Source organism: Notamacropus eugenii, chromosome 3 (genome assembly GCF_028372415.1).
Source record: "Notamacropus eugenii isolate mMacEug1 chromosome 3, mMacEug1.pri_v2, whole genome shotgun sequence".
In the NCBI taxonomy this organism is placed as follows: Eukaryota; Metazoa; Chordata; class Mammalia; order Diprotodontia; family Macropodidae; genus Notamacropus; species Notamacropus eugenii.
Genome location: NC_092874.1, coordinates 260359779 through 260383911, shown reverse-complemented (window position 1 = coordinate 260383911; position 24133 = coordinate 260359779). Strand labels below are relative to the sequence as shown.

The following is a 24133-nucleotide window of genomic DNA, read 5'->3' as shown; positions in this document are numbered from 1 at the left end:
AATCAAAAAACAGATAACGGGGATCACAGAAGATAAAAGGGACAGGTTTGGTTATATAAAATTTAGAAGTTTCTGGTGCATAACCAAAATCAAAGCAATTAAAGTTAGAAAAGAATCAGATAATTGGGGGAAAATATTTGCAGTAAATTTTTCTGATAAAGGTCTTACATCTACAATATGTAAGGAACTGATTCAAACTTAGAAGAGCTATTCCCCATTAGACAAATTGTCAAAAGACATATACGGGGAGACTTCAAAGATAAAAAACCTAAGCAATCATCAAACTTGGGGGGGGGGGGAATTCTAAGTCATTAAAACCTAGAGAAATTCAAATTAAAGTAACTCTGAAATTCCACCTCACACCTAATAGACTGGCAAAGATGACCAAAAAAAAAAATGACAAATGCTGAAGAGGCAATGGCAAAAAGGCCACACTGAAACAATGGCAGAGCTGGTCCAAATGGGAACATTGATAGAGCTATGAATTTGGACAGTCATTTTGGAATTATGCCCCAAAAGTCACTAAGCTGAATACTTTAATCCACAACTTTTATTACTATGCATATGCCCCAAAGAGATCAAAGAAGGAAGAAAAGGGCCCTTAGGTATAAGAACATCTATAGTTATTTTTCATAGTAGCAGAATCCTAGAAAGTAAGGGAGAGCCTACCTATTGTGATTCTAATCAAATTATGATATATTAATGGAATTGAATATTATTATGATGTAAAGGCCATTTGAAGAGGAAACTTGGAATATCTCTATTAACTGATGAAGTATGAAGTGAGCAAAATTAAAAGAATACAGTTATATGACAACAACAGAAATAAAAACAAATTTGAAAGATTTTAGAACTCTTTTTGTTTTTACATGTTGAATCTGAGATCCCTGTGGGGAACCTCATTTGAAATATCAAAAAAATGTAGGTGATAATGAAGTAATAAAGAACTGGAGCTTAAGACTGAGACAAGAGGAGGGGGGGGAGGGAGGGAAGGAGGGAAAGAGGAGAGGGAGAGAGAGGTAGATAGATGATACAGATAGACAGATAGATAGATAGATAGATAGATAGATAGATAGATAGATAGATAGATGATAGATAGATAGATAGATAGATAGATAGATAGATATGATATCATCAGTATATATCTGATAATTATATTCATGGGAGCTGATGAGATCATCAAGCCAGACTTTTCTGTAGCCAAAGGTAAGACTTTCCATTTATCCCTATTCAAGCTCATCTAAGTATATTCAGTGGAATTATTTAGCCTGTCAAGGTCCTTTTGTGTCTTGACTCTGGCATCCAGTATGTGCCAACTTTAGTTCATTTGAAAATTTAAGAAGATAGTGGAGTAACAGCATTGACTTTCTAGAGCACTCCCACCAAGTCCACCCAAATATCTGCAAAAAATGGCTCAAAACAAATTCTGGAGCTGCAGAACCCACAGAATGAAAGAGTGAAGCAAATCTCTAGCCAAAGACAGCCTGGAAGATCACCAGGAAGTGTCTATCCCAACACAGAGCAGAGCACGATCCAGTGTGGGCTGTGAGTGCACAGAGGGGACTGAGCAGGCCTTGGGGAGACTGAATCTCTCATACATGTGGTGGTTTCCAGACTTCACAATCCCAAAATGCTGAGGATAAATTGGAAGGTTAATGGGACAAGGGTGTGGGACCAGTGCAGGAGAGTGGAGTGGTCCGGCCCCAAACCCAGGGTGGCAGAGTGGGGAGAAGGCAGAGGAACCATGGCAGTCACAGCAGCAGTAGGGGCTGAGACAGTGACTGTTTCTGGAGCTCTAGGCCCACAGAATGGGGGGGGGGGGCAGGGTATCGAGTGACTGACAGTACACCACCCACCCCCACTGGAAGCAGAGAACTACTTTGACAAAGAGCTCAACAGTCAAGTAAATGGCTGGGGAAATGAGCAAAAACCAGAAAAAGAATCAGACTACAGAGTCTTTGGTGACAAGGAAGACCAAAGCATGCAAACAGAAGAAAACAAAGTCAAAGCTCCTCCATCCAAAGCCTTGAAGAAAAACAGGAATTAGTCTCAGGCCATGGAAGAGAATTTTGAATTTTAAATTCTTTGAAAAGAATTTTGAAAATCAAATAAGAGAAGTAGAGCAAAAATTGGGAAATGAGTGATGCAAGAAAATCATGAAAAATGAGTCAACTGCTTGCTAAAGGAGACTCCCAAAAATGCTGAAGAAAATAACACCTTAAAAAATGGACTAACCCAAATGGCAAAAGAAATCCAAAAAGCCAATGAAGAGAAGAATGCCCTAAAAAGCAGAATTGGCCAGACAGAAAAGGAGATTCAAAAGCTTACTGAAGAAAATAATTCCTTAAAGATTAGAATGGAGCAAATGGAAGCCAAAGACTTTATGAAAAATCAAGAAATTATAAAACAAAACCAAAGGAATGAATAAAATATCAGACAATGTGAAATATCTCATTGGAAAAACAACCAACCTGGAAAACAGATCCAGGAGAGACAATTTAAAAATTATGGGACTACCTGAAAGCCATGATCAAAAAAAAAGGACCTAGACATCATCTTTCATGAAATCATCAAGGAAAACTGCCCTGATATTCTAGAACCAGAAAGTAAAATAAATATTGAAAAAATCCACCAATCACCTCCTGAAAGAGGTCCGAAAAGAAAAACTCCTAGGAATATTGTAGCCAAATTCCAGAGTTTCCATGTCAAGGAGAAAATATTGCAAGCAGCCAGAAAGAAACAATTCGAATGCTGTGGAAATACAGTCAGGATCTAACAGCTTCTACATTAAGTGATTGAAGGGCTTGGAATATGATATTTCAGAAGTCAAAAGAGCTAGGATTAAAACCAAGAATCAATTACCTCAGCAAAACTGAGTATAATACTTCAGGGGAAAATGGTCATTCAATGAAATAGAGGGCTTTCAAGCATTCTTGATGAAAATACCAGAGCTGAATGGAAAATTTGACTTTCAAATGCAAGAATCAAGAGAAGCATGAAAGGGTAAACAGGAAAGAGAAATCATAAGGGACTTACTAAACTGTTTACATTCCTACATGGAAAGATAAATATTTGCAACTCTTGAGACTTTTCTCAGCATTTGGGTAGTCAGAGGGATCATATACATATAGATCGATGGCACAGGATGAGTTGAATGGGAAGGGATGGTATCTAAACAAATACAATTGAAGGGTGAGAGACAAATATATTGGGAGGAGAAAGGGAGACATGAAATGGAGCAAATTATCTCATAAAAGAGGGAAGAAAAAGCTTTTTCAATGGAGGGGAAAAGGGGGGAGTGAGAGGAAAAAGTGAAATTTACTCTCATCACATTTGGCTTAAGGAGGGAATAACATGCACACTCAATTTGGTATGAAAATCTATCTTGCACTACAGGAAAATAGGGGAGAAGGGGATAAGTGGGGTGTGGGAGGATGATAGAAGGGAGGGCAAATGGAAGGAGAGGGTAATTAGAAGTAAACACTTTTGGGGGGGCCAAGATCAAAAGAGAGAATAGAATAAATGGGGGTCAGGATAGGATGGAGGGAAATATAGTTAGTCTTTCACAATATGAATGCTATGGAAGTCTTTTGCATAACTACACATGTAAAAGCTATATTGAATTGTTTGCCTTCTCAGTGGGGATGAGTGGGCAAAGAGGAAGAAGGAGAAGTTGGAACTCAAAGCTTTAAAAATGAAAGTTAAAAATTGTTTTTACATGCAACTGGGAAACAAGGAATACAGATAATGGTGGTATAGAAATCTATCTTGCCCTACAAGAAAATAGAGGAGATGAGGATAATGGAAGGGAGGGGTGTGATAGAAGGGAGAACAGATTGGGGGAAGGGGTAATCAGAACCCATGGTATCTTGAAGTAGGAAGGAGGGGAGAGATGTGGAGAAAATTTGGAACTTATTTAAGGTTTATTTTGTTCCTGGCACTGTCCTGGGTTCAAGGAGTAGGCAAAGGGGGTGGGGGATGTATATAGAACTAAGTATTTATTTATTCTCTTGTTATCTCTCCCATTAAAATATAAATTCCATGAAGGCAAGACTGTTTTTACTTCTCTTTGTATTTCCAACATTTGTCACAGTCCTAGCATTTATGAGAATTTAATAAATGCTTGTGGGCTGACTAAATGACCATTGTTTAAAATCCTTCACACTTTGATCTCCGTTATACTTTTCTACTTTTATTTTGCACTACTCTCATTAATTTAACTCTACATTCCAAACAAACTAGACCATTAACTTTTTCCCAATCTCAAATGAACGTAGAACCTAAACTACCAGAAGACTTACCTGTTCTGCTATACCTTCTCTCTTCCTAACTTGCCTGTTTCTGTTGAGGACACCACCATCCATCCAGTTAGGCAAGTTCACTCCCTTGGAATCTTCTTCACCTCTTTACTCTCCTTACCTTCCTACATCCAAGTAATTGCCAAGTCTTGCTGATCCTTGTTGTTCTTGATCAGTTGTGTTTGATTCTTAATGACCCCTTTTGGGGTTTTCTTGGCAAAGATTACTCTAGTGGTATGCCATTTTCTTCTCCAGCTTACTTTACAGATGAGGAAATTGAGGCAAACAGTTGTGACTTACCCAGTGTCACCCAGCTAATAAATGTGGTTGGATTTGGACTCACTAAGACAGTCTTCCTCTCTTCAGGCCTGATTCTCTATCCACTGTGCCACCTAGCTGCCTATTCTAAAAGCTGTTAATTCTATCTCCACAATATATCTCACATCTATCCTCTCCTCTCCACTCACACAGCCACCACCCTAGTTCCAAACCTCATTATTTCTCACCTTCCTAATAGGTCTCCTTGCCTCCAGTAATCTCTCCGTTCCAATCCAACAGCCACACAACTAACCAATTAATTTCCTAAAGCACAGGAGTGATCATGAAATTCTCCTGATCAAGAAGTTCTGATCAAAACCATTTGGTACTGGCTAAGAAACAGAGTGGTAGATCAGTGAAATCAGTTAGGAACACAACACACAGTAAGTAGTCAATAACTTTAGCAATCTACTGTTTGATAAACCCCAAGACTTCAGTTTCTAGGATGAAAACTCACTATTTGACAAAAACTGCTGGGAAAACTAGAAAGTAGTATGGCATAAATTAGATCAACATCTTATACTATATATCAAAATAAGATCATAATGGGAACATGATTTAGACATAAAGGGTGAACAATTAGGAGTGCAAGGAATAGTTTATCTGACAGATCTATGGAGAAGGAAAGAACTTTTGACCAAACAAGAGATAGGGAACATTACGAAATGCAAAGTCAATAATTTTATTACATTAAATTAAAACGTTTTTGCACAAATAAAGCCAATGTAACCAAGATTAGAAGGAAAGCAGAAACGTAGGAAACAATATTTACAGCCAGGCCTCTGATAAAATCCCCATTTCTAGAATATAGAGAGAACAGATTCAAATTTGTAAGAATACAAGTCATTCTCCAATTTATAAATGGTCAAAGGATATGAACAGGCAGTTTTCAGATGAAGAAAATAGTTATCTGTAGTCATACAAAAAAATGCTTTAAAGCAGTATTGATTAGAGAAATGCAAATTCAAATGACTCTGAAGTACCACCTCACACCTATCAGATTGGCTAGCATGACAAAAAAGGAAAATGATAAATGTTGGAGAAGATGTGGGAAAATTGGTACACTTAGGCATTGTTGGTGGAGCTGTGAACTAATCTAACCATTCTGGAGAGCAATTTGGAACTATACCCAAAGGGCTATAAAACTGTGCATACCCTTTGATCCAGCCATTGAGCTACTAGGTCTATACCACAAAGAGATCATAAAAAAGGGAAAAAGACCCACTTTTACAAAATTACAGCAGTTCTTTTTGTGACGGCAAAGAATTGAAAATTGAACGGATGTCCATCTATTAGGGAATGACTGAACAAGCTGTGGCATATGAATGCAATGGAATACTATTTTTCTATAAGAAATGATGAATAGGCAGATTTCAGAAAAACCTGGAAAGACTTACATGAAATGATGCTGAGTAAAGTGAGGAGAATAAGTAGAACATTGTACACAGTAACAGTAATATTGTGCTATGATCAAGTATAACTGACTTAGCTCTTCTCAGCAATACAATGATCTAAGATTATTCTAAAAGACTCATGATGAAAAATGTTATCTATATCCAAAGAAAGCATTACGGAGTCAGAATGCAGATCGAAGCAGACTGTTTTCTCTTTTTTTTCTTTCTCATGATTTTTCCCTTTTGTTCTGATTCTTCTTTTACAACATAATTAAAGTGGAAATATGTTTAATATGATTGAACACATATAACCTATATCTGATTGTTTTCCATCTTGGAGAAAGTGGAAGGGAGGGAGGGGGGAAATTTGGAACTCAAAATCTTATAAAAGTGAAAGTTGAAAACTAAAACTAAATAATATAAAAGAAGTTCTAGAGGTTCCCTGGGATAAAATGCAAATTCTCCTCTTTTTTGCTTCTACAGCCTTCAAATTCTGCCTCTAGCTTATAATTCTAGGTTGATCACACACTGAGTTTCTTTGAATACTCTACCTTATAACGAAACTGACCTGCTGACTGTTCCCTAGTACATTCCACCCTCTAGTTCTATATTTCTGCATTCCTTTCTCACTTCCACAAGTCCTTCCTAGCCTAACACCTGGATGTGTTCCTAATTCAGTTCAAGTAAAACTTCCTACCCAGAACCTCTCCTCCTCTCCCTAGTAGCAAAGCTTTCCATCCAACCCAAATGAATGAAAGCTACTTGAATAGAAGAGCTGTTTCATTTTTGTTGTTTTGATACCCAGCTCCTAGAGTAATACCTGACATATATTAGCAAGGATTAACAAATGCTGAATGAATGAATGAAATTTTTGTTTACTAGAATTAGAAAGTAAATCCTTATTTACCTACTTCACCTACTATGTTTAGATTGCTATATCAAATTCCCAGAGAAATTCAAGGCCTGGATCAAAGAGTCACTGTTCTCATGGTGCTTTTACACTAGTAGAACAGAATTAAAACCTAGACTGTAATAACTTTATTTCCATGTATTTTAATCAAAATCACTGTAAGAAAATGTGAAATATTCAATTCACATATTGTTAACAAATATTCAGTGGAATTGGTACCTTGGAACAAGAAAAACACAGGTTCTAATCCCACCCTTGACACTTAGTAGTTCTGCAATACTAATTCTGGCCTTTCTGAGCCTTAGTTTCTTCAAATATAAAGAGAGGGATTTGGAATATATGGCTTCTAAAGTCCCCTTGAGTTCTAAATCTACGATCCTCTGAGCCTATGAAGCTATGACTTGCTAAGCCATAGCACTTTAACAAATGGGCCTCACTAGTTTATTCTGTGGTTTTAAAAGGAACTTATTGAGTTGAGACAAATTCATTTAATTAAAAAATATTCATTAAAATTAAAATAAATAATACATCCTTACTTAACAGATGGTGAGCTAAAAATAATGCAACTAATTTAAAACATTTTCACCAAAATTCAAACCGTGAATTAAATTTAAGTTGAACATTTTATAATAATTTCCTTTATTCAACCAAAAATGTTTCCATCATTGAATTAAATTCTCTGAACATGGACAGCTCCTACTCTTTAATTTCAGACTGGCTGATTTCTGAGGATGGATGTTACCTTATACACTAGAATCTCACTAAAACACTATGCCCCTGTTGAATGGGATCTAGTGAGAAGTGAACAGATTTTGGAAGCCATACAAGAAAAGGCTGGTTACCTAAAATTTTAAAAGTCCTCCACTAGAAGACAGACAGAACCCCAATTTGAACCCCAAAGACACATTTATAATAAAGGTATTCCATGCTTCAATAGATAACTATGAGTACTCGTTCTGCCAAGGATGATAGCTCATTTCTGACAACAAACAGATACATGAGTTTCATTTTCAGGTGATCTGTTGAAACTCTAAAGAGGAGGTAAACTCAGAAATTTCTCCTCCATAGTTTATCTTTGACTGCTGGGCAGTTAGGAGTTACCAAGCCTGGATCAGTTTCTCTTCTTGCCAACAACCCCATTAGAAGACTTTTTTTTAAGCTGTAATAGTGGTAAATTTTATAAAAACCTGTGAATAAGAAGAGGCTACCATAAGATTATTGGGCATTCCTATATATAAACGGAATGAACAGTCTAGTTAAGTTGGGAAAGACACATGGGAAGCTTGGCTGTAGGTGATTAATTGTATTTAATCACTTATTTATTTGTATGTTTATTTTGTGGGGCATAACAGCTCACAAGGTCCATCTACCAAGGTGCATATGAATTGCAATTGAGGTCAGTGGAAGAAGTATACATGCCAAGACTCAAGAGGATCAATGATAATGAATGTTACCTCCCTCCTAACAGAGAAGCAAAGGACTGAAAATGCAAAGTCAAACAAATGTTTTTGAACATGACCTAGGTGGGAATTTGGTTTGCTTGACCGTGGTGATCTGGGGGAAGTGGGAGCTAGAGAAAAAAATTTTTTAAAAATTTTAATGAAAACAATAGGAGGCAGCTAGGTGACACAGTGGATAGACTACCAGGCCTAGAATCAGGAAGATTCATCTTCTTGGGTTCAAATCCAGTCTCAGACACTTACTAGCTGTGTGAGCCTGGGCAAATCGTATCACCCTATTTGACTCAGTTCCCTCATCTGTAAAATGAGCTGAAGAAAGAAATGGCAAACCACTCTAGTATCATTGTGAAGAAAACCCCAAATAGGGCCACAAAGCGTCAAACAACTGGAAAACAACTAAACAATAACAGAGAAAAAGACAGCAACATACCTCTACGTGATTAACTTTTACTTTCCTACAGTTATAAAAAGATTCTCTATTTATTGCTAGTCAAGTAAGAACAACATTAGGGTCCCATGTTCATGAACATTATAATTTAGGATATCAAGACAATGTCAGATTTTTTTAAAAGTCACTAATGAGAAATTGAACACATTTGTAATTCAATTAGTTTATATTAATGAATGATTTAGGAGAATTACCACTTTCTGCAGTTTGGAAGAGAAATGGCTCACTAAATATTCCAATACCAGCACTGTTTTCAGCAGCAACCTAAAGTAAACCAAAATAGCATTTGAGTTAGTTACAAGACTGGATATTATAACAACTTTAAACCTCTTAGAAATAAACAGTCAAAAAAAAGTGAAATCCAAATTACATAAACACCAAGTTTTAGTTTTTGCTTCTTCCAACATTTTTAGAATTTTGCAGTGAAAAAAAGTAGTCATCCCTAGGCCTTGGACTTCTATAGGTCAAATTCATGGTAAATCTCATTGTTTCCCATATAATTTGGGGGGAGGCTAGATCTCTAATTTATTAATATGGGTAGCTAAAAGTGAGGAATATCCTCTATCATTATAGATCCCTAAATTGACACATTCTCTTCAACCTATAGTCTTAGAGTTGCAGTTAGAGTTAGACTTATCCAGAATCCCATGACCAGTAGGTGTCAGAGATGGGACTTAATTTCTCATCTTCTTGGCTCCAAAGTCAGTTCTCTATCCACTATACAGAACTGCTTCTTCTCTCATTGTATATTCTTCTAAAATGTCATGTTAAAATATTGCAAGAACAGAAATGCCCAGGAGCAACCATTCCTGTTAGAAGCCACTGGTTGACAGTGAAAAAATAAAAAGATAGTGAGACTATGGAATTCTGGGTAGAATCAAGGGCTCCCAAGAACTCTGACTTCAGAAACGCAAGAAGCTGTGTTGAGAAGCCTTGTCAGGCTGACTAAGGAGAAAGCTCTTGATGGCTGACTCCCCCTCCTGTCAACAGCACCTCTTTAGATTAGCTGCTGAGAATATCCATGAAAGAATTTAGCCTGTGTTTATTATCCAAGAGCAACCTCCCTTAGAAGGACCAGGTTAAGCACTTTTCAACTGTCATGCAAAAAGGAAAAAAAATGGTCTAAATTTGTTGTTTGGTCTGCAGCATCATAAATCCTTAGACTCTCTTAGAACAAAAATCAGAATATTGCTGGAGCAGTGTGGTATAGTAGGGAGAGGGCCAGCTTCAGAACAAGGTAACCTGTATTCAGGTTAAGCCCCTGGGACTCTGTAAAAGTGCTTAGCCTCTCCATGCTCTAGGCAACTCTAACAAATTGCATAAGAAATAGCAATCTGCATTGGTAGAGGGAATTTTCTCATTTGGGAGTTCTCTAATCTAATGAAATGGCTTGTTCAGTCCCTAACACAATGTATTTCAGATTCATATCTGATTGTTGCAACAAATATGAGGCAACTAGGGGGTTCAGTGGTTGCAGCACTGGGCCTGGAATCAGGAAGATCTGAGTTCAAATCCAGCCCAAGGCATTTACTAGCTGGGTGACCCTGACCAAATCAGTTAATCTCTATTCTTCTTAATCTCCTAGAGAAGGAAATGGCAAACCACTCCAGTATCTTTACCATGGACAGTATGGTCCACAGGGTCGCAAAGAGTCAGACATGACTAAACAATGAAACAATAACAGGGCAATGAATATATCAGAGACGGGAAATCCTCACTGTGAGGAGCTGCTCAGTTGTGTTCTGTGACTCATAATGACAAAAATATCACTTTTTTCCCCAATAAAAAGTCACATTAATCATTAAGTTACATGCTACCTCAGTGCAAATTGCCATCTCTAATTTAGCAATGTAACTATTTAAAAGGTATGTACACATTTTGAACATAAATTGAGAAACTTGAATTTGTATAGGCAATATAAGAGAAGAAAGAATAAAACATTTATTAAGTGCCTACTGTGTGCCAGAGTCTGTGCTAAGTGCTTTACAAACATTTTCTTATTTGATCCTCACCACAGTGCCTCAGTTTCTTCATCCATAAAACAGGGATATTAACAGTAGCTCCCTCCTGGTGTTGTGAGAATCAAATGAGAAAGTAAGTGTAAAGCCCTTGGCACAGTACCTGGCAGACCATGTAAATGTCAATTACTCTCATTGCTATTGCTGTTACATGTGAGAGACGTGCTATTATTATCTTCATTTTACTACTGAAAGAGCTGACCAAGAGAGAGATTAAGTGACTTGCCCAGGGTCACATGGAGAGCAAGGTTTAAGGATAGATTTGAACTCAGGTCTTCCTAACTCCAGACCCAACAATCTACCTCCTGTACTACCATTATAATAATCTTCATTATGTCATAAAACAGGAAAGAATATAGCCCTGAAAATAATTACTTCATATAAAAACCTAAAGAAATCATATCAATGAAATAACTGATATTGACTCTAGAAGGCTAATGATGATCCAGCCCTTGATGTTCTAGCTGGGGGGAGGTGGGGGAGAATGAATTCCAGTTGCAGAAAAATGTAATCAGACATGGGCAACGTGTCTGTTTCACTTACCTACTTTCTGTAGTTTATTATTTTTGTCAATAGGTTATAACTGGGAAGTGATCGTGGTAGTTTTAAAATTTATAATTTTAAAGGAATCTTTCAAATTAACTTAATTTATTACAATAATTAACTGAACTTTTATAAAAGAACTTTAGAGAATGTATTATGCTCCAGTCATTTCAGTTGTGTCTGATTCTTTGTGACTCTATTTGTAGTTTTCTTGGCAAAGATGACTTGAGTGGTTTGCCATTTCCTTTACAAGCTTATTTTACAGATGAGGAAACTGAGGCAACCAAGGTTAAGTGACTTGTGTGGGGTCACACAACTAGTTAGTGTCTGAGAACAGATTTGAACTCAGGAAGATGAGTCTTCCTGACCCAAGTCTTAATACTCTATCTACTTTGCCACCTAACTGAATTTATATTTATGAGAATTTATAGAATTGCATAAAAATGTTCTGTGATAAAGAAATGAGGTCTACACCATCAGAGATTGTCACTGTGGTTACTTGCTTTTTGTTTTATTTTGCTTAAGAGTACTTCTATGTTACAAAACAGGGTTCTGGGGGATTGATTAGGAAATGGTACTAGTATTATTTTTAAATCAATAAGACATTTTTCATGAAAAGGAAACTTAAAACTCCATAAAACTATATCCAAATGTTCTTCAGTGTTCAAAAGCCAGTGGCTTATTAAATCTTTAAGGAAATAAGCAGTCTTCTGGATGTTTTATCTAAATTTTCCACTATCCTTCCCAAGAAAAAACATAACTGACACATTTCATTGGAAAATAATTTTACAAGGTTAATCTAATTTAGTGCTGCCTTTTACCTATTTCCTCATTATTTGGGCCTGTATTCAAAGCTTTTCCTAACTTGGCACATTTAAAATTAGTGAAGCACTAAAACATTTAAATTGCCATATTTATGGAATCTGGACTTACAAAACCTCTCTAGAAAAAAAAATTTTTAAATGCAGGTGTTGGTCATGGAATATTTAATATAGTGAAATAAACAAGACTAATTCAATGTTATAACTATTTAACAGAAAAGGATTATAGATTTAGAACTGGAAAGTACCTTAAACATTATCTAGTCCAATCCTCTCATTTTAAATGAGGAAACTGAGGCACAAGGAAATGAAGTTGTCTATCTAAATTTACACAAATAGTAAAAGGAAAAACCAAGATTCTTACACTGATTGCAAATTCAATATTCTTTTCATTGAACTAAATGACAGAATTTTTTTACTTACAAATGTATTAAATTATTATCAGACGCATTTTCACCTAAGTAACTAGAAGGAGAAACTTTATCTTTTGCTTTAGCACATAACTTATGAGAATAGAAGTAAATTTTTACTCAATCTAGCCCCAAAAAGTAATTACACAATTTTAGTAAAGTTCCAGAACCAAAGAAAAGGACAGAAATGAAGCAATTCTTTCCATAATTTTCCCTTAGTTCCTTCATAATTTATATGGTGAAATTCAGCTAGATTTCAAATAAATTGGTTCTTTAATTTTAATTCCAATCATATTAAACAAGCACTTAACTCAAGATACAAAATTATGCAGAAACTCTTTCTAACTTACCTTAATTTCATAAGTTGTTCCAGGATTAAGATTAGTGAGAAGCACTTCCAAACTATCTGGTTTTGCTCTAACTTGTGTATAGGTGGTTTGCATCCATGGACAAACTTCCTTATACTTAACGATATATGATTTAATTCTTCCATTTGGCTTTGGTGGTGTATTCCAAGAGAGAAGGATTCCAGCAGATCCTACCCTTTCACCTGCAAGGAACACGGGAGGCCCTGGATCTGTAAAAACAAAATGCCTTTAATTAAAATGTCAAGTAACAATTTGAGTATTTCCATACTTCGCATGGAAGGAAAGTTATTTCCAACCCAGACTTTTGAAGTTCCCAGAAACTAATGGACTCAGTGTGAAGCAGCTCTCTTTAGAGCTATGCTTTAAAAAATGATTAAATGTTTGGGGGAATACCAGAAACATTCTTTTCTAAGAATGTAAAAAATGGAACATTTAAAAAAATCTTCATAGACCAAACATCATTTAATGCCAAATCATTTAAAATTCATCCTTAATATAAGTAATCCAAACAAAAACTAAAAGCACATTGTTATTACTATTAATATTGTCATAATTATTTGTTTGCTGGTTCTTGCTGAGAAATGCTGCTGGATTTAGCAAAATTATAACTCTACATCTTTCAGATGCTTGAATTCACAAACAGGTATAAAATAGCTATTTTCACTTTTTCCACATTAAAGAAGTCTAAGAATGAGCCTAAAGGATCATCATAATCCAAGTGGGGTTCAAAAATACTGTTTTCATTTTCTCCTCAATAAGAAACTTTCTTTAACAAACATGTAGGTAAAAATTTTCATCAAGTCAAAAATTTAAATGAGGATTTAGACTGCCTTAAATGCACATGAAAATAATTTTTAATTGTATCTATTAAAATTAAGCAAGAGATAGATATGAGAACGTTTCTTATACTCACTGGTCACATTTGTCGTCACCATTTTACTAACAGGAGTACCAAATGTTGTAGCAGAAACTGAAGAAATGGTTACATTGTATCTCGTCCCAGGAATAGCATTTGAGACATCAACCTATGGTATCAAGGAGAAATCAAAGACAATAAACTCTTTCAAGGAAGAAGGAAAATGCAAGACAGGTAAAAATCTATGATTCCTAAAATCAAAAGGTAACAATTCATAAGAAGCATCTACAAGGAACTAAGGCACTATTTTACAAGAAACATGTTTATAAGAGTTTGTTACAGTGTATCAATACATAACAGGTAATCTACTTTGAAACAGAAATTGTATATATATTGAGATATAGACATATAAGTGTATATATACATATATATATATATATATATACACACATATATCACACAGTAGTAGATCAGCCAATATGTCAATATCTCTGTCTCATATAAACTCTACAAAACGGCCGACTTTCCTGCCACTGCAAAGAAACATTCAATAAGAATTCTTGAGAATTAACAGCTAGCCATTCTCCAGCCCTCTCAGTTAAGCATGACTAGGAAATACCTGTGTCTCTGAAGTTCCAATAAAAAGTAAGACAAATATTATAAGAAAAGCCATCATTATTACATTTTTCAGACAGTGGAATTACATTGATGGCTTTACAGGGAAATGTTGCCTGCATTAATGATTTAAGGACAGATCTTCCTGGCAAGTACACAATTAATGAGCATGTATTACTCAATAGCACTGCCCTTACTTTGTTAAACTATTCATGAACCCTTGGATGACTGGCCGGAGGTTTGTGGTAGAGTAGAAGGGGAAAAAGAGATACGCTAGCTGTTGTTAAGGCAACGACCCTCCAATGCTAAAATTTGTGCTCATAAATTTGACTTCAATGTTTTGTTCTATGTTGAAAAAAAAATCCAAAAACTTAAGATGTGAGTTTTCATGGTTTATCAGTTTCGTAAAGAACTTTCCCGTTAGTATCACATATAAACAAAGTGCCTCAATGAGAACTATACCTGATACTCCCCACGGCCAAGATCTCTGATTGCAACAACGCCACCCTCAGGAACAAGAACCACATGATACCTTTCCACATGTCCAGAAGGCATTCTCCAGTGCAAAGAAAAGGAGTGTGTTGAAATATTGAAAGCTTTAAGTTTCTCAGGCTTTTCAGGTTCTTATAATGGAAAGACAAAGATCATCTCTTTATTTTAAAACAATTGAGAAAAAAAGCAACATTAAATAAATGGTATTTCAAAAGAATTTTATCACCAGCTACCGATCTAATCACATTAAGTGATCTCTAGGTGTAGTTGGTTATCTCAATAACTCTTAGCCATTTTCAAGAATGCCTGTTATATGGCATATACATATATAATGTAGTTCCTTCTGGAAAAGTTCCTTCTTTACTTACAGTCTAATTTTTGCCAAACTGTATTTGGAAATTATTCTCCCTAGTTCAAATACTGTACAAAAATAGTGTGCATGTATATACCCCCGCACATGCATATGTGTAAAGTATATAGTACAATACAAAGTATGTTTAGAACTATAGCACATTCATCTGACTACATCTATTGGAGGTGGGGATGACAATGAGAAAGGAAGCATACCAATATATGTGTGTGTGTATATATATATATATATATATATATATATATATATATATACACATATATACATATATATACATATGTATGTATATATACATATGTATGTATATATCATATACATATATGATATATACATATATATGTATGTATGTATACATATGTATGTATATATATCATATACATATATACATTCCAAATGAAAGTTTTGGATTCTCTATAATGGCAGGCAACCATTTTGATGAGGAAATGAAACAGTGGTGGGTGGTACTACCTTCCTGCCCAAACCATTTCCTCTATCTATACATTTTTACATTTGCTTTCACTTTTATTTCTGAACAGTTGTTTAGGCTGGTTTGTGCCATCTGGAGGGGAGTTTTCAACACACAGGCCTCCTGATTGGTTGCCAATGAGTCAGATTCCCACTCTGCCTTATCTCAGCACAGATTCCAGAGAGACAATACAGAGGGAGAGAAAGAGGCTTTTTAGCCAAGTATTTGCAAAACATACCTCACGTAGACTCAGTCTAAAACTATTGGCAAAAATAGGTCTGAAAATGCTGCTTTTCTTTACCTGTATTATTAGAGACTACAGATAGAATCTCAAAAATTAATGTTGCATTAAATTGAAATGACATATTCCATAACAAGCTAATTCTCTTGGTTTTATGTTAAATAGTTTTAAAAACTCCTTTTTGCCCATCTTGTTTCAAACTCACTATTAATTTTGAACTATTTTCCACAAGTACTCCAATATATATAATATCACTTAAGTGCATAAAAAAAGCAATAAAACATTATTATAGGAGAAATTAAGCTGGGCCAGAGATACATATATCTCTGAACATATAGCAGCAAAAGATAGCGTTTTTTCATAAGCAACAGGAAACTGGAATTTTAAGAATACATTCTTCTCATTTCATAGGTAAACCAAGGTACACAGTAAGTTACTTGGAAAGAGCACATAGCTAGCATACAGCAGAGTCAGAATTAAAACCCAGATCTCTCAAAAACCATCCCAGTGCTCTCTTTTGATTCTATTACACATGTCCTAGTAGTTATAAGACACAACATATAAAGGCTACATGATAAACTGCACAACCAAGTAAATGGTCATGCTTAGACTAGAATAGAACGGACAACTAGGTGGTATAGTGCCTAGAGCACCAAGTATGGAGTCAAGATTTGAGTTCAGATTCAGCCTCAGCTGTGTGACCCTGGGCAAGTGATTTAATCTCTATTTGCCTCAGGTCCTCATCTGTAAAATGGGGACACACTGGAGAAGGAAATAGCAAACCACTCTCCAGTATCTTTGCCAAGAAAACCCTATGGGCAATGTCCATGGGGTCAAGTAGAGTCGGATGTGAAAAAACAACAAGCCCACAAAGTTATTTAAGTTATTTAAGAATTATTCTCACAAAGAGAGAATAATCATGTTCTACTTTAGGGTATTTTAAAATATTGCTTTAGCAAATATTTGGGGCTCCAGTCTCCTATCCAGATACTAGGTCAGTGAAGTTCTAAATGTGGAGTCAGAAATACCTGAGTTCAAATCCTATCTCAGACATTGACTAGCTGAGAGACCCTGGACAAAGTCCTAAACCCTTTTCTCACTCATTTTTTTTCCTTTGAAAAATAGGGATAATAATAGCATCTATTTCACAGGACTATTATAAAGATCAAAGGAGATAACATATACAGAGTTTTTCAAATCTAAAACACCAAGTTTAGCTATTATTGTTGCTACTGTTATTGCTATTATACTAAACTGGAAATGATTAATGTATGTTCCTTCCATCCTCCAGAGCTAGTCTTTTTTCTCTTCTTTCTTCCTTCCTCTCTGTACCCTCTTTTCTCATTCCTTACCTCTCTCTACTTCCTCTTGTCCTTCCTTCCATTCTTCTTTTCTTCCTTCTTTTCTCCCCTTCTTCCACTTTTATTTACTTTCTTCTTTCCTTCCTTTCTTTTTTCTTTCCTCCCTCCCTCCCTTCCTTCTTTTCTCAACTTCTGGTGAAGCCTTGAAATACTCAAGTGGTTACAGAACAACTTACAATTCTACATATGCACACTATAAGATACTATTATTTAAGTACAGAAAACATTTACAAACCTGCAACCACCTGGATAAATGAGCTGTGTCCTTCGATGTCACCTCTTATTCTCTGTACTGTGATATTATAAGTGCCACCAGGAGTCAGATTCATAACTGTATGGTCAGTCATAGTCCCAAAAATATAATATTCATTTGTGAATGTATTATTTGATAAACAAATCTTGTAATGGGTGAAGTTGGTCTTTGTTGGATTCCACATTAATGTTGCAGCAGAAGTATTCACAGCTTTTAAGGCTAAGCCACATATCCCAGCTGGTTCTATTTGACATTTTAAAATTATACATCAATATGTTTGAAATATATGTATATATATACATATATATATATCAATATTTTAAAGAACTGTAAAGGAAATATACAAACAAGGTAAAATGTGAAAAGGATCAAAGTCAATCCCTTTTTTGGTGCCCTGTGCCATCTATGTGGAGGTCCACCTACTGATCCAAAATATCTTTAAATATTGATCCCAACCACAGTTTCAATCACAGTGCTAACCAATAACAATACTTGTAGTTTTTATGTAGGGATATGGAATGAACCTGTAATTTAACTGCTAGAAGGAAATCTCAGATGAAGAAACTTCCTCCAGCAATTCAAGTGGGAAATTTTAATCTTAGAGAGTTGCTTAGAGCATTGAAAGTGATTTGCTAGGATCAAACAGCCAGTACATGACAGAGGTGGAAACTGAACCCAAATCTTCCTGACTTAAATGCCAGCTCTCTATCCATTACCCCATGCTGCCTGTTGGGTAGTAACAGACATACCCAGGGACAGCTAAGTGTTTCAGTAGACAGAGTACCAGCCCTAGAGATGGGAGGACCTGAGTTCAAAATCAGACTCACACACTTACTAGCTGTGTAATCCCATGCAAGTCACTTAACCAGAATTACCTCCAAAAGGGGGGAGGGGGTGTGAGAGGCATATGCATCAGTATAAATCACATAATATGTAAAGATACTTTAAAATTAACGTTTAGAAATTCTCATCCACATGTACAAAAATGTTTATAGCAGCTCTTTTTGTGGTGGTCAAGAACTGTAAATTGAGGAGATGCCCATCAATTGGGGAATGGTTAAACAAGTTGTGGTATATGAATGTAATGGAGTACTATTGTGCTATAAGAAATTACAAACAGGTGTACTTTAGAAAAACCTGGAAAGACTCAAACAAACTGATGATAAGTGAAATAAATAGAGCCAGGAGAACATTATACACAGTAACAGCTAGACTATTCAAGGACCATTTTTTTGATAGACTTAGCCCTTCACAGCAATGCAAGGACCTAAAATATTTCCAAAGGACACATAATACAAAATTCCATCTATATCCAGAGAAAGAACTATGGAGTTGGAATGCAGAATGAAGCAGACTATTTTCTCCTTTGTTATGTTTTATTTTTGTCATGGTCTCTCCCATTCATTTTAATTCTTCTATGAAACATAACCAATATGAAAATGTGTTTAATAGAAAGGCCTGTGTAGAATCAATGTAAGATTGCATGCTGTCTTGGGGAGAGGGGAAGGAGGGGGAGAAATTTTGGAACTTATGGAAGTGATTGTTGAAAACTGAATACAAATAAATTAATAAATTTGGGGAAAAAAAGAAATTCTCATAAGTTTTCAGAATTACTTGCAGTAAATAGCATTAACATTCACTTAGATATGAAGAATGCAACACTAGTTTTTGCCAAGAATATGACTGCAATCTATAATTGATCAGGCAAAAAAGAGTCTAGACCTACCCTAATAATTAGACCTCTACTTCACCAAAAAATTGATAAGGTATACAATGCAAGGCACAAGTGAATTATTTTACTTATATTTAGATAAAAAAAGAATCATGTCCAAACTAATCAGAGTACTAAGTACTGTCAAAATTATATAAAATTGATAAAGCACATAATGCAAAGTACAAGTGAGTTAATTATTTTACATATATTTTAGTTAAAAACAAAACTAATCAGGTACTGGCAAAATTATTTAAAGCACCAATTTAAAATTATTGTGAGTTCATTTAAATGTGTTCTTAAGCTAGGATTCAAATGAAAGAAAATCATCATTTTCCCCAAAACAATTATATTCTATCACATTTTAACCCACCTATCAGAAATTTTAAAAGCATAATGAAAAATTTATAGTAATTGCTTACTTGTAATCACTTTTTTCTCAATAGATACACTATGATCCATGCCTCTAACAGTCTTCATCTGAAATACATATTCCACTCCAGGGGTCAGATTTTTCACCTTAGCTCTACTTCCATAAGCAATTAGTTTAGATAAAATTTCCCTTCTAGTTGTCACATGATACAAGATCTAAAGAAAGAAGATGATAGCAAATCAGTAGGTATTCCATTATCAGTCTTTTGATTTGGTTCAATCCAATAAACATTAGGCATCTCTGCAAGCCTGCTAGACATTGAAGAAGCAAAGACAAAAGTCAGATAGTTGCTTCCCTGAAAGATCTTCCATCTCCTTGGAAATATAAAACGTACATTTTTTTCAAATTTCATACTACAAAACTTGAATTATTTTTCTTTCAAAAAAATAATGCCCATATTAATTTTCAAATTTTTCAAGAATATAGAATATCAAGTGAACAAATGAAAAGAAAGGCTAGGGAAGGTGACCTAGCCCTACCAGATCTCAAATTGTATTACAAAACAGCAATTCTCAAAACCACTTGGCAGTGGCCAAGAAACAGATGGGTAGACCAGTGGAATAGGTTAGGTACTCAAGACACAGTAGTCAACGAATATAGCAATCTACTATTTGATAAACCCATGGACTCCAGTTTCTGGGATAAGAACTCACTGTTCGACAAAAATTGCATGACAGTGTGGCAGAAACTAGGCATAGACCAATGCTTGACACCGTACACAAGAATAAAGTCCAAATGGGTACATGATCTAGGTACAAAGATTGATACTATAAACAAATTAGTGGAGCAAGGAATACTGTATTTATCAGATTTATGGAGAAGGGAAGAATTTTTTTACTAAACAAGAGATAGAACGCATTGTAATGTGCAAAATGGATAATTCTGATTACATTACACTGAAAAGTTATTGCACAATCAAACCCAATGCAACCAAGATTAGGAGGGAAGCAGAAAACTGGGAAAGAATTTTTGCAACTAGTGTCTGTGATAAAGGACTCATTTCTAAAATATATAGAGAACTGAGTCAAGTGTACAAGAATACAAGTCATTCCCCAGTTGATAAATGGTCAAAGGATATGAACAGACATTTTCAGAGGAAGAAATTAAAGATAGCTATAGTCATATGAAAAAATGCTTTCAATCACTATTGATTAGAGAGATGCAAATCAAAACAACTCTGAGATAGTACATCATAACTATTACATTTGCTAACATGACAAAACAGAAAGATTATAAATGTTGGAGAAGAGGTGGGAGAGTTGGAACACTAATCCATTGTTGGTGGAATTGTGAGCTGATCCAACCATTCTGGAGAGCAATTTGGAACTATGCCCAAAGGACTACAAGAATGTGCATCTGACCCAGAAATACTGCTTCTAGGACTGTATCCCCAAGAGATCATAAAAATGGGAAAGGGTCCCACATGTACAAAAATATTTATAGCATCTCTCTTTGTGGTGACCAAAAACTGGAAATCAAGGGGATGTCCATCAATTGGGGAATGGCGAAATAAATTGTGGTATGTGAATGTAATGGAATACTATTGTGCTATAAGAAATGATGAGCACAAAGACTTCACAGAGGCCTGGAAAGACTTATATCAACTGATGCTGAGTGAAAGGAGCAGAACCAGGAGAACTCTGTACACAGCAACAACCACAGTGTGTGAGGAATTTTTCTGGTAGACTTAGTACTTCATTGCAATGCAAGGACTTAAATAATTCCCGATGGTGTCTTAAGGCAAAGTGCCTTCCATATCTAGGGAAAGAACTATGGAATTTGATCGCAGAATGAAGCAGATCATTTTCTTTTGTATTATGTTTTGGTTTGTTTTATGATTTCTCCCATTCATTTTAGTTCTATGCAACATGACTAAGGTGAAAATGTATTTAATAGGACTGTATGTGTAGAACCTATGTACAACTGTATGCTGTCTCAGGGAGACAGTGGGGAGGTAGAGGGGAAGGGGGGGGAGGGAGGAGGAAAATCTAAGATATATGGAAGTGATTGTAGAAAACTGAAAAGAAATAAAATTTAAAAAATTAAAAAAAGAATACAGATTTGTAAAAGACAAAAATGAAAAATAACTTATTGATGAAAATGTTTTTTCATTGTGCTTTTTCAAAACTTCTAGATTCTATGTAGTGGACCAAATGCTTCAAATAAACAAATTTCCTAGGTATGTGGAAAGCTATTTGAGTGGTACAGGAGATAAACTCAAACAGCCCATTGTTTCAGAGAGTGTCATTGACAACCACCTTGTTTCTCTGGAATGAAGAAAGATAGGAGGAATAAGTAAAATGTGGGGAACTTATGGTATGAAAAAAGACAGAAAAAGAAGTAGGTTCAAGAGTTGAACAACACCCTCTGAATGGAGTTCTAAAATCCAGATCAGGATATAGATACATGGAAGGCTAAAGAGGAAATAGGGGATAGCAAGAGAAGGATTTTTTCTTAGGGTTCTAGTGTTTCTTATATGGTGCTTGGGATATTAAGAACTCAGGCCAACAATAACAGTCAAGTTGAAAAATTAGTGGAATTTTCTTAAAGCATACCTAGAAAAGTTTAAATGGAAAGAAATAAGAGATAGCAAACTTTGAATGTTTTGTGTATTTCTCATTTTAAAGCATAATTCTTAGAGCAGGGCTGATTAATTTTAAATGATTGGGAAAATGATCCCAATTACACATCACTAAGCAACCAGTGTACTGTTGCTGTACCCATTAAAGTTTAACAAATAATCTCATTTGTTGAAAAAAAAGGATTCTTTACTCCATCTGTCAAAGACATAATGTTTTTCAATAACACCCTGAGTCCTAGAGATTAATATTAGTCTTTAAAAATAGGTTTCAGCATAACAGTATGCATATTATTTACAATCTAGAAAAAAATAAGTACATGTTAATTGGATAGAGCAAACATCAGATATTTTTCAACCATAAAGAACTACAAGGCTTTAGTTAACCCAAACGAAATAACTAACAATTTTGCATTTGTCCTCGAAGACAAAAAGCAGGGAGGAAAAAAAATATTTTACTGTCTTAATTACTAAAAAACAAATTAAAGATTTTTTTTTCAATACACAAAATCTGTGCTGCATATAGGAAAGTATGTGAAAAATCCTAGGAAGACTATGCATTTCATATGAAAGACACATTTCCTAAAGAGTTCCATTCTGCAATAGTCTTTAGAAATGACAAAGAAGAAAATTCTACTTTGGCATTCTTTCCCTTGCTTAGAATTCACCTTCCTCCTCTTCTTATTCAATCGTATTAATCCTCCAGGCTTCTTCTGAAGTCTCACTTTCTCCTTGAATTCATCATTAACAGAAGTAGCTAACACTGATTCTTCCTTTGTTTACCACATTCATGGTATTTATTGCTTATACTAGATATTTAAGATCTTTATAATCATCAACTGAACCTTTGCATCCCTGCTTGTCTTATCCTGTAATTGAAGTATAATTTTACATGTATAAAACCTGTTCCTTCCTAAAAGACTGAAGGCCAGTGCTTATGACAAATATTTATTTAGAGTCCCCCCACGTTGTCTTGTATAAGGTAAGATACAACCAAGGCTCTCAACAGATATTTAAATATAGAGCTGGACATCACCGAAAACTACGTCTGGAAGTTATCGAAGAATTACACAAACAGAGGAATAGAAGGCCTGGGAAGCCAGTGGGTTGTCCTTCCATCAATAAGTGCTAGACAGACAGTTGATCAGTATGCTGTCAAAGGGATTTCTGTTCAGTTATGGGTTTTACTAGAAGACCTGTGTAGTCCCTTTCAGCTCTTAAGACTCTACATTTCTGGATGATTCTGTGACCATAAGAAGGCCTCAGATTGCATGTAAGTAAAGATAACCTTACAAAGACAAAGGTTAAGCACAGTTTAGCAATAGGTAACTGAGAAAGGTCATATAATATTCTTCCTCTTAAAATGATAGCAATGAAAAAACATCACATATCACTATCCAGATATTACTACAATTGATTGTACTGGCTAACACATAGGTTTTATAGTAAATAGAAGAACATTCAAATCCTGTGTAAAAACACATCTTAGTTTATGTGGTTATGGTTTTAAGGCACTTAACCTTCAAATCTACTTTTCCTGTCCTGATCTCTCTACTGACCTCCAATCTCACATGTCCAACTGCCTTTCAGTCACCTTGAACTTGATGTCCAGTAGACATTTGAAACTCAGTGTAACCAAAACAGAACCCATCTTTTGTACTAAACCCTTCTCTCCTCTTACCTCCTCTATTACTGTAGAAGGCAACACTACCCTCCTAGTCTCTTAGGCGCACAGCCTAGGAGTCATCCTGGACTCGTCAGTATCAATC

General features: G+C 35.3%; 1 protein-coding gene across 4 annotated transcripts in view; it reads right to left on the bottom strand.

Moving 5' to 3' along the window:
• Positions 1-24133, bottom strand: part of PTPRQ (protein tyrosine phosphatase receptor type Q) — a 315483-nt gene that overhangs the window by 259965 nt on the left and 31385 nt on the right. For 3 of the 4 annotated variants that reach the window (XM_072655471.1, XM_072655472.1, XM_072655473.1), the window contains exons 12-17: positions 19776-19941; positions 17625-17885; positions 14922-15082; positions 13902-14013; positions 12971-13197; positions 9023-9092 (exon numbers count right to left, since the gene is read on the bottom strand). In XM_072655471.1, coding sequence (XP_072511572.1) covers positions 9023-9092; positions 12971-13197; positions 13902-14013; positions 14922-15082; positions 17625-17885; positions 19776-19941 — 997 coding nt within the window. Of the gene's footprint in view, positions 1-9022; positions 9093-12970; positions 13198-13901; positions 14014-14463; positions 14588-14921; positions 15083-17624; positions 17886-19775; positions 19942-24133 lie in introns of those variants that run through there. The other variant, XM_072655474.1, reaches the window with a different exon arrangement.